This window comes from Drosophila nasuta, chromosome 2R (assembly GCF_023558535.2).
Source record: "Drosophila nasuta strain 15112-1781.00 chromosome 2R, ASM2355853v1, whole genome shotgun sequence".
Classification (NCBI taxonomy): Eukaryota; Metazoa; Arthropoda; class Insecta; order Diptera; family Drosophilidae; genus Drosophila; species Drosophila nasuta.
Window position 1 is genome coordinate 10,038,299 of NC_083456.1, and position 12,351 is coordinate 10,050,649.

Sequence of the window (12,351 nt, forward strand, 5' to 3'; positions counted from 1 at the left end):
CAATTTTGGACTGACCATAACATTTATTATTTATTATTAGTTTTGGATCTGAGCCTGGTTTTTATTTATTTAACTACTTAGTTATTCTCTTTTGTTTGTGTCTGTTTATTTGTTTAAACTCTTTGTAACGTGTGTGCGTCTGTGAGTGTGGTTATGCGAATGTGAGTGTGTGTTGTGAGTGTTTGCTAACGTTCTGTTATTGTTTCATATATACAAAATGTGGGTTAGTATTTTATGTAGAGTTAGTATTTGTAACGTACTGACTAGTGGTTTGCATTAAGTACTTAAGTATCTTAACCACAATGTTAACTTCGAGCCCCGTTTAGCAGTGTCTGAATTATCGTACGAGTACCTTATATGACTATTCGTTTCGAGTGTGAATATACCCATGTGAGAAACACACACACATCAAAAACGTATACATATACATACATACATACGACTAAGTATGATATACATATACTTATACAATAAGTATGCATGCATGCCAATATACGAGTATAATTATACATTTTGTTTACTTGTTTTATTTTGTCTTATTTGTGGCAGTATTTAAATTACATGTTTTCTTATCAAATTGGGTTTTTTATTTGCAGTGCACAAAACTTATACTGCAACATTTTTCAATTGGTTTTTTCTGTTGAATTTTTGTGTTTCTATTTTTTTTTGGTTTTTAGTTTTTTTTCACATGAAGCCCTTTAAACCTTTAGCTATAACCTAAAACGTAAAAGTAAAACGCGTTTTAAAAAGGCAAATTGAAAATGTTTGACATTATTGGCATAATTTACACTTAAACACGATGTGTGTTCATTTTGTTCATTGTTTAATTTAATTTTCGTAATTAATTACATACATAAGTTATATTTTGAATGTGCAAATGAACTGTACAATTATGAATTCGAATTGTACTGAATGATCGACTGACCGACTAACCGACTGACTAACTGACTGACTGATTGAATGACCGATTGTTTGCTTGTGCTTGCGCATACATGTACACACATACACGCACACACACGCACAAGCCTGTTTGATTATAACCTAAAAACACAACCAATGAGAGCATATACACGTCTATGTATTTGACTTTTCCTCGAATTGCCTTCGAGTTTGCATAGTTGGTACGTTCTTGTTATATTATTTATTTATGTAATTTGTTTTTTTCTTCTTTCTTTTTTTTTGGTTTTTCATTAATGTTTTGTTTTTTTAGCGTGTCGATTTTCCCAAGTGAAACAATTTACAAAAATGGTAGTTGAAATTTAATTTTGCTTTTACTTCCTATCGATTATTTTCTCTTGTTTTTTTTCTTTTTTGTGTAATTTGTTATTAATTTACGATTAATTGTGGCTTTAAATTCAACAAATTTTTAAAGCCCACTTAATAGTTCTTTTTTTCTATACACAATTCAGATGCGATTGTAATTTAAATATGCATTTACGTTAAGTTAAATTTATTCACAGAAAAGTTACGCCATTTACTTGTCATTGTTTTTTTTTTATTTTTAATTTTTTTTTCATTTTGATTTATAAATAATGTTTTAAGTTGATTGTCTAAAACTATAACAAAAAGTTGCTTAGCTAAAATGTTGTTTTCTTTCATTTGCTATTTAAACATTAAATTGTTCTAGGTGTAGGTAAATCAGAATGTGCTTGGCATGAGGACCAATCGCGATGTACCTCAGAGGCAGGTGGCCATGCCAAACACACAGCAACCAAATAGTGTCGAAAATTATCTTAGAAATGCACACATGGAACAAAGCAAGCAAGCCTTATACACTACACATTCGGGTTAAGAACGCTTTTGTAAATGTGGTGTGTATTAACTTTATACAATTAATTGTCATATACAATTCAAAGGTAATAAAATAAGAATTTATTTTTTTTCCAAGAGTTTCGTTCTATTTACAAACAAGTTACGGGTGTCTCGTTTTAATTGTCGCAGGAATATTATTTAAGATATACGCACTTATTGACATCGTCATTTTGAATTTCACTTTCGAAACAGTTGCATTTTTCTTGATCTATGATGAATCGAAAGCATTAGCTATACTTCACTTTAATTGATTTACAAAACACTTTTTTGAAAATGAAATTCAGAATAGTCCTGTGTGTTGCTGATTGATTGTGATGCTATTTATCTTGTTGTTAGCCAATAGAATTTATCTGTGCATATTTCAAGCACATTACTTGCGATGTTGCATTTTGTTTCTCATTCGGACCAGTTAAATCGGCTTGTGTTTTAAGTATATACACTTTGTGTATGTGAATGTTTGGCATTTATTTTATATTATATATGTATGCATTTAAGTATATACTCGTAATGTGTGTGTATATATATTTTTCAGACTTTTTATTTATATGCTTTTCATAACGGAAGTCGAGACAGTTGTCAAATAGTTTTTCCTCATTTCTGTTGGCATTTTAATTTATTTATTAATTGGTTTGTTTTTTTGTTTTTAATTTTATAAGCTCAGTTAAATACTTTTAATATTTGATGTAATTATTCAATATACAATTATCATATTTTATTATGGGTTGCTGTTGCTGTGGTTGAGTGTGTGTATATGTATGTATGTAGTTGTATTTGTTTTCGTTTTCATATTGGTATTAGTTTTTTTGTATTCGTATTCGTGTGTTTAAATGCTTAGCAATTTTTTTGTTTTAATTATAATTTTTTTATGATATTTCTTTTACATTTAGTTTACGTTAATTTAATAGCTAAATATTTAAAAAATGTTAACTGTTGATTTTTATGCACTTTACATTTTAATACACCAGATTGGCGCTGCTATTTATTTATTTTTTTCGTTTTAAATATTGTTTTATATTTATGTGTAAATGTGTGTCTGTTACTGTCACGTTATTGCTGTTATTATTTTTGTGGGTTTCGTGGGTGTTTGTGTTTGTTATTCTGTTTGCGTGCTACGCTATTCGTTTATGCAATTAACACTGATTCCTTTTAGCACTTCCAAACAAATAGCCTCTGGACAATGGAAACTGCATATGATAGCTCGAAACAAAATCTGTGTATTTCTATTTAAATTTATTGAAATCAGAACAATAGAATACAATTAAATTGGTACTGAATATATGAAATTATTAAAATGTTGAATGAGAGGCAATTGACACACACATAGTTGCAGCAACTTTCAAGTGTCTTGTTAGACACAGGATAAATGAGTTGCAAAACAATTTTAACTCATCTACGTACCACTCACAGAATAAATAATCCATGCGTCTGTATAATTTAAACACTGTCGTGCCTTTGTTCTGGTGCATTTGATGTCTCGGCAAACTATTTTAATTAATTCAGATTCGCAAATGCTGAATATTTTCGATTTGGAATTTTAATTAAACTTTTGCCACTTCACACACACACACACACACACACACACACACACACACACACACACACACACACACACACACACACACACACACACACACACACACACACACACACACACACACACACACACACACACCAATACAAAATGCTAAAACAAACGCACTCCGAGAGCCGAGGACCAGCATAAAGAACAAAAACAATCATCGCAATTATAAACAGCACAACAGCTTGACAACTCTGAGCAGAGTTGTCGCGGCATTCCTTGCTAATAGTTTTGGTAGATTTCGTTTATGTTTTTCCTCTTTTCTGGCATTTGCATGAAAGTTGTGCGAATTATGTTTATTTTTCGTTTATTATTCGCTTACTGCTTACACACACACGCACACACACATACTTTCATATTTGCATTCTCCCTTACCCATACAAACACATGCGCAATGTGAATTGCATTCCTCACTTAATTTGTTACATACTCTATGGCGCTTGCAGCCACCCTGTGGTATTCGCGATTTTTAAAATTATTTTTTTTTTAGTTTTCTTGTCTGTAACAGTGGCAAAACTTTAAAAATCAATTAAATGAAAATATTTAAGAAAACCCTTGTGGTGCATTTAGATAGCCCAAGTCGTTTAACTTTGAGGTGTTTTCCCTGCCCACAGCACAGACCTCTAAAATGGCCAGCAGCATGCCAATTTCCCTTTTCTCTCTTCAGCTGCAGGCCATTAAAAAGTTTTCAAACTGCAAGTGAACCTTTGGATCTGCGAAATGCTTAATTAACAGTCAGAACAGAATGGCACACGCAATTCAAAACATAATCAAATTTTAAGAATGGCTCAAAACCCTTAAGAAACAATTTTTATTGTTTAAGTACATTACTTGCACATTGCATCTAAAATGCTGTAAGTATGTTTTAACAGCTAATATGCAAAGTTCTCTTTTTTGTGGGGAAGATTTCGAAGTGGGTATACCCTGTAAGAAGTCAAATAATATTGATTAATAGTCTTTTGGCACGTTAAAAACGAGTTTCACAGAAAAGGAAATACTTTCTCTGCAATCAACAATATAGATAATCACTTAGTTTGAGCATTGATTAATGGCTTTTAACTGATAGAGTTTTTGTTGACAAACTTGTTCAGATGATCAGAGATAAGTGCTAATTGAATTCATGTTTTATACTTCAATAAACTTGTTAAAAATTACATAAACGAATAGAGCACAATATAACAATGAGCCATTTCCTTTGGTTGAATTTTTTTTTAAGGTTTTTGTTTGCTGTTATTTTGTGAGTATTCTTAATTAAATTGTTTAGACTTTTGTGATTTTTAAATATCTAAATATTTTGTAATTATATATGTATTAATGTTTTCATATATACTCTTGTTAGATATACAAATGGTAATATGAGTGTGTATTTGTTGTAGTAAAAATGTGTGAGCTTAAAAATTTGATGTTTGTTTACCAACATTTAACTAAATTTATTTCAGAATTTCGCGCTTCATTTGACCAAGTTGCCTTGAGGCGAACTTTTTGGTATTTGTTTTGTAATATTAATGTTAATGTTAATATTATTTAAATTTGCTTAAAATGTATGTAGCTTAGCTAAGACTAATTAAGACTTATGTATTAATTAAGTATAGATGTCATATAATTTAGTTACTTATGATTTAGGCATAACTAGTGCTAAAACCAGTTTGTTTTTTATTTTTAATAATATGCAATGCATTTTGCAAATTGTTTTCTTTCGGTTTTTTTTTTGTGGTTTGCTTAAAATAATCAGAAAAATATGCACAAATAGACAAATAATTAAAATTGATTACATTAACTTCATTCACGCACACACATACAAAGTAACACTCTCACATACACATTGAAACACACTGAACACATGCAGTCAATACAATTTGGTTTTTGTTAATAACTTTAAAATGCCGTTTTAAAACATTTTTTGTTATGTGTGTTTGTTGTTGTTCTATTTTGTGAAACTTTAGAACTTAAAATCAACAAGGAACTTTTTGGCGCTCAAAAATTCAATATAACTTACAAAAAAACTATTTTTTACCACACTGGCGCTGCCACATTGTGCAACACTGCACAACCATCCCAACACCTACACAATCATCCAGACATCTATCAAAAATTACTAACTAAACTTTCCACTTCAACTGGTTTTGCCAGCCTTTGACCATGTCGCACCTATGTATTAGTTGATTTTGTTGACGACACAGTTATTAACGTTTATTTTTACGTTATGCAGCACTACAGTACTTGTTTTGAATTACTTTACATACATATTTTGATCAACTGCTCCAAAACTTGCACTTGCTTGATTAATCGTAGTTTTTGTTTTGCTTTTATGTTTAATGTTTCCAATGTTCGCTTCGCTCCGCAAATGTTTACAATGGGCTCCATGAGCTGCTCATCACTTCGTTATCATTATTGTTATCGGAATTAGTACTGATACTACTAGTATTGACACTATCGCTGTTGATGCTGTTGCTGCTGCTGTTAGTGTTGTATAACGCTGATGATATGCTCATGGTGTTGCTCATTGTATATTATCCACGATCATCGTCCCGGGCGGCGAACAGGGCTCGCAACGAGCTGATGATTAAATTCCACCAGCCCGCTGCGAACCCAAGTGGTCGCTATAAGGAGTTTTCACTGCCCATTTTGAGCAGTTCGAATTTCTTTTTGGCAATTTTCGAATATAATATATCAATCGGCTGCGATTGATCGTACAAACTAGGCGCTTGCAATATAATTAGCGCTGTGCCGACCACGCAAGCGATTGCGAAAATCCAAAGAAACATACGATCCAATACCATGGCAACGTATTTCCAATCTTCCTCCACCTTTCAAGAAATCAGATGAGAAAACAATTGTGGTGTTAGTTAATGGTAAGTAAGTACTTATTTGAGAGTTTTATATACAATAATTTATATGTATATTTAAAATAAATTATGTGCAAAGTGTTTAATAAAATGGCCTTGCCTTCGAGGAACATTTAATTAATAATATAATATTAATATAATATAATTAATATAATGTAGATTTCAGTTGTTAAAATTCTGTCTACTTAGCAATGTAACCACAATCTATTTTCGAGCTGTACCTTTCAATTCATTAGCAAAATTACAAAAATTTGGTTATCGATTCAAATTTGATGGCAAAAGTTGAAACCAGAAACTAGAGCTGGTGCTGATGTTGATGCTGGGCAATGCCAGACTGTGGCCACAAATGATTGCAAACTTGCACTCTGAATCCGGAATTACGCTTTCCGATTGCACAAACAACTCAATCACTCAGCTCGAATTCTACTCAACCAACTCAACGAAACGGTGGCTCCTATGACCGACCGCCCCCCGGATCATCCCCTTTTGGCAATTTTTGATTAGAGAAATGCAAGCACCGTGATTGAAGCTACTTCTGCACATTTCCCCTAAAAACCTTGGCTAATGCGGGCTGTAAACATATCGCGACCTCGTCATGCAGTCGAGTTTCAGGCTGGCTAACTGGTTGGCGAATAACCATGGCACTGCATGCCAAAATGCATACATTGAATAATGTTTTCCGAGGAAATGATTTTATTGGACGAATTTGTGCTTGATAACCTCAGAGTTTAAATCGAGTTAAGTTAACAGCTTTATAAATTTCTCTAGTCCAGTCTGAATTTTTATCGTGTAGTACGATATGCGATATTACATATCTAATGTAAACGATGAAACATCGTCGATCAAAAATCATCCCTAATTTAAATATCTGGGAGCACTATTTATCTCTTCTCTTTGCGGTGTGAATATATGATATGATAAGAAATCATATACTAACTAAAAATCACTTTAAAAATAAAATACTTTTAGTATACTTACACTTTCGAATTTATCTTTGTTTTTCACATGCTGCGCTATGAAGCGAGAGCCCTCGATGGTCTTCTCCATTTCCCTTGCATAGGGCCTCTCAAATGTGGGACTGAGATCGGCGGCGGCGGCAGCAGCTGCAGCGGCCGCGGCAGCTGGACAACAGCCGGGACTGATGTCGCCATTAAGACCAGATGGACTAAATAGATCATCGTCAGCGCCTGGCAGTGGCAGAGAGGAGGGCAGAGGTGGATCACCAAAGCAATGGGCGGCTATACCGCCCGCTGCCGCCAAGTCGAAGCGATGCGAGGCGGGTAGAACTAGAAATTAAATAAGAAAGTAAAAGAAATGGTTAAGGAAGAAGGCGATATAATGCCATTAGGTAAATCAAATTAGTAGCTATTTTGCAGATATTTTCTTCTATATATACATAAGAATATATATATATACATATATATATTTCCTAGTTTTTATGGCCAAATGCAATTTGTAACTCTTCTCTGTTGGCGCAATGTCTCACAGGACACTTAGGACAAAAGGCTACTCAGTGGCAAGAGCAACAGCAATAGGAACAGAAACAATAAAGAAACTCAGTAAATAGTTTGCTTCATTCTACTTATTTTTGTATTTATTCGGCTAGCATTTTCTTTGGCTTTCATTTTGCACTCACTTTCCGTGTCCCAACTGTGGACAGACGATGCCAGAAACAGAAAAAGAGGTTGGAAAAAATAATCATTAATTTGGAAGCCAGTTGGAATTTCAGACAGCGAAAAGTAGTCACCAAATGGCTGCAACTTTCCTATTGTGGGTGACGGCAATTGAATTGCGTTTTTCTCTGAGTGGTTTTACGTGTCGTATGCTTAGTATTTAAGGGACAGCATCAAATGAACTGACAAACCAAGGCACTGTGGCTTTATGGATATTTGCGGGCCATTTGATACCGAAAAGAATGATCCTTTATTCACATTCAAATATGTGTTCTCTTAGTTCCTCATCCATGGTCATACTTATTTTCTGTTCATTTCTTTTAATGAGCTCGACGACAGTGACAAAACGATACAAAAGCAATTTCGAAATCGCATAATTCTTTCTCTACAAGTTGTTGCAACTAAGCATCTTAGCTTTTGTAGAGTTTCTCTTTAATTGTCATAAATTATTTGCACTGCTCGAGACGAGGCAAACGGTGTAAAGCGGGTGGAAAGCCTTTACAACTAAGTGCATATAATTTCAATGTATTTGCGCATATTTAAAACGAAATAGAACTAAACTTGGACGGCTTGTAAGTTAGTGCAAGTCTACACACTTAATGCGCCTGCTGAATTCACTAAAAAACAAGCATAAATTTCCGAGCACCAACAATGGCAGCACCTACAACTAGCAACTACGAAGGCAACTGCAACTAAGGAAAGCAATGCAAAAAGTTTGTGAACAACAAAAAGTTGTGTATAACGCAGCGGCAAGTATAGAAACTTTGCCTGCTCTGCAAAGACGACTACTGAATATTGTATTTGTATATAGTATAGAATTGCGAACATGCCCAAGACGTTTTACAATTGTTCTGGACTGCTTACAATAGAGAGAGGGTTGGAGGAAAAGGAAAAGTGATTTACCTGGTATGCCATAGTCACCGCTGAAACGTTTTGTGTCGTAGTTGACAAATTTGTCGACGTCCGGCGGCAAATGAAAGACATCCGTCAGCACCTCGGGCGGCTGATCCTCTTCGGGATCCTCCTTTTTGGGCCGCTCTATGCAGAGCAGCTTCGGCAGGATTTGTATGAAGACACGTTGCACCCAAGGCGCCATGCGATGCGTCACTGGCGATCTGCAAGTAAATTAATACTTAGTGGAAAGCTTCTTAAAATTTTAACGGGAACTTACCTAAAGTTAACATTGAGCACCGCAATGGTTACCACAACAGACAGCGTGACGAGCATCATAGTAAAGAGGAGATATTTCCCCAGCAGCGGCACTGTCAGCGATGTCGGCGGAATAATTTCGGCGAGCAGCAGAAAAAACACAGTCAACGATAGCAAAATACTGATACAAAGTGAGATCTTCTCGCCGGAATCACTGGGCAGATAGAAGACAAGCACAGAGAGGAACGATATGCCCACACAGGGTATGATCAGATTGACCGTGTAGAAGAGTGTCTTTCGCCTAAGCGTCAGATTGAACACAATGTCCAGATACGGTTCTTCACAGCAGCTGTAGAACTTTTCGTTCCGCACTGCGGGCACTCGCATAATATCCCACTCGACGGATATATAATAATCCTGCAGATCGATGCCCACCTCGATGTTGTCCGAGTCTGCAGTTTGCTTCAGATGCCGCAAGTCAACCTGGAAAAATTAAAATATCAAAATTAAAGTATGAATTGAATTTGAAGTACGATTTTTTATAAGAAAACGTTTCTTTCTTAAAATTTGGAATTCTTGGCATAATTGTTTTAAAATTGATCGAAATTTATTTTATCTTAAAGTGTAACGTTTCCTTAATTATTCATTTCAATTTTGTTCACAAATTTATGATTTTGGAAGATCGGTTTCATTTTTGAAATATCAACATATAATGATTCCTAAACTTTGCGGTTTGTTAAATAATTTATTTCGTTGCTACACCAATGTAAGATAAACAATTCTTCGTATAATTATGTGTTCCTACATGTGTGAAATTTGTTGAATAAATTATTTTAATTCTTTTCACCTAAATATAAAATTGCAAGAGCAGTACTAAATTTCATCCCAGAAATAAATAGCTCTTGCTGTAATTATTAACAGAATAATGGATTTCTGTAAATAATGATAGATTTCTACAAAAGAACAACAAATTTGATTGCATTGTTTTCATAATAATAAATATTAATATTAAATAATAGTCGCATTAAGAATATTTCGCAAACGTTTTTCTCCCACTTTTGTTTTAGCAGATTTTGATTTACGGATCAAATTCTTGACAATGCAACACCTGTGCGATTGTATTGCCATTAATGGTGATTTGTTGCCTCATTTTCCACCCAACAGAGGGAAGCGTCTACACCAGCAGCAACAACAACATCAACAGCAGCAACGACAGTAGCAATAAGCACTCGTAACAAACTTGAGGGAAATTTCAAGTGTCGCTTCAGTCTCGTCAAACAGCCGGCGCAATGAATTTTCAGCGGCAAATCAAAGCTGATGCTGATTTTCCTTACTGATGTTGATGTGGATGCTGTTGATGTTGTAGTTGCTATTACTATTGCTTCTGTAGCTGCTGCTGCTGTTCCCAGTGCTGTGCACTGATGATGGTAAAACGTACTCGAACTCGTGTATATTTGACAAATTTTTGACAATCGTCAATTGCGCAACGAATTGCGATTGTCTCGCAGTCGATGCTCGCGACTCGATTCCCTCAACTCTGTATATGGAAATGCGAATAAAAATTGAGATGGCAGCTGCTGTGATAAGTTTCACTCACGTGCTGCCTTAAACGTAAATGACATTTACGTTTTACCATTCATTTCATTACGTTTCAGTTTATTTGCTTGTTCTTCCGCTTGTTATTGGCGTCGATTCATTTATTTCGAGGCTTCTTTCTCATTCTTTTTACCGTTTTACTTATGAACGAAACTTCTTTAAATGAGAAAAATGTTCATGATCTGTGATTGCTTATGGTTTTCGTCTGATTAATGGAAAGACACATTCCATTTATAGCATATCATCTGTCCTTTGCGTTGGGTCTATTTGACAATCTTATTTTCAGTTTATTTACCAATTGCTCACATTCGAGTGCTGCGAGTTGAATGAAATCAATTTGCTTTACTTAAAAATAAAACACAATTTTAAATTACATTCCCATTCATTAAGAGAGGAGACCCTGCGGTACCCGGTTCCAAGTTCTGGTAATATCATTAATACCTCGTAATAAATTTACGCTGATGCTGTAAATTGGCAAAAGCAGAGTTCGGAATAAGCGACGAAATCAACCGGCAACAATTGTTATATATGGCCACAAGGAAGGAAGGATGAATGGATTCTTCTTCCTCATTGCAAGCATCTCTTTCTTTCTCTCTCTCTCTCTCTCACTCGCCCTTTCTCTCGTTCTCTCTTATTCTTATTTGTTGTATGTACGTGTGTATCAAGTTAAAGTCAATGAAGCATGTTGAAGCTTCCGATGCGTGAATTCGCCTTATTTGGCAAAAGGAAAAACGAAAGAGAACAACACAACACAAGAAAAAAAAAGAAAAATTATATGTATTCTATAAGTAAATGGTAAAAATGTGCTGTCATTTTGTTGGGTTGTCGCTTGTCTTTTTGCGTAATGAACACAGCGCCACCTAGCGGCCGTTATGCGGCGCAACAGTTTTACAACACAAGCTATTTATAGCCAACCGGCTGCGAGTACTATAACTTGGCCAATAAACTTGAATCTTGCACAAGATCAAATAAAAGTTATTACCGACAATGAATCTAAATAGGAACTGGAATTTGATTTGTGTGAACTTGTTCCAGTTCATAAAATCACAATAAGTAGTAATTGCAAGTGCATATTTTCTACTACTTGATAATATAGATGTTGGGCTAATGAAATAGGTTTATTAAGCTCTCTTAAGAGTTCAGCTAATTAATGCGATTTGGTTAGTGTGGATCTAGCTTTCCTTATGTTTTTAGAATGAACCCTATTAGTAATAGTTTAGAGAACATTAAAAATTAATAGATGTTATTCGATTAAAGAAATTAAACAATAATAATTTATGTTAAATATTCAATATCGTAAGATTTTGGTTCTTAAATAAGTGATATTTTTAAAAAAAACAAGCTCTGGCATTACTTTTACCATTTTTCTCTACATTCTTTAGGGATTTTGGGATAAGTGTATGGCCTATTCGGTTTAGTTAATGGCGCAATTCTAGGTTGTTGTTTTTGTGACATTCTGCAGTTTGTCGTAGCTGCTGCTTCGTTTGACAAACGAGTCCCCAAAAGTTTTCAAAGGCGTGGCTGGTTCATTAAACGCAGCTGCTGGTTGTTATCTCCTCTACGCACACGCACACAGCTGTGCCAGCTGCATGTGTGCGTGTGCGCGACTCTCTGCGAGTGTGAGTGTGTGAGTGTGTGTGTGTGAACGTGTGGATATGGTAGAGAGGGTCTTGTGATTTATCACATGCCAACGAAC

At 34.7% G+C, this 12,351-nt stretch overlaps 1 protein-coding gene across 2 annotated transcripts in view; it reads right to left on the reverse strand.

Annotated features, from left to right (window-relative positions):
* Positions 1-619: 619 nt before the first annotated feature.
* The window catches only part of LOC132784367 (acetylcholine receptor subunit alpha-like 1), a 72,271-nt gene continuing 60,539 nt past the window's right edge, over positions 620-12,351 (reverse strand). The window contains exons 1-6 of one of the 2 annotated variants that reach the window (XM_060789936.1): positions 11,030-11,300; positions 10,657-10,970; positions 9,082-9,542; positions 8,814-9,025; positions 7,216-7,523; positions 620-6,198 (exon numbers count right to left, since the gene is read on the reverse strand). In XM_060789936.1, coding sequence (XP_060645919.1) covers positions 5,992-6,198; positions 7,216-7,523; positions 8,814-9,025; positions 9,082-9,542; positions 10,657-10,695 — 1,227 coding nt within the window. In that variant the 5' untranslated portion in view covers positions 10,696-10,970; positions 11,030-11,300 and the 3' untranslated portion in view covers positions 620-5,991. Of the gene's footprint in view, positions 6,199-7,215; positions 7,524-8,813; positions 9,026-9,081; positions 9,543-10,656; positions 10,971-11,029; positions 11,301-12,351 lie in introns of those variants that run through there. The other variant, XM_060789935.1, reaches the window with a different exon arrangement.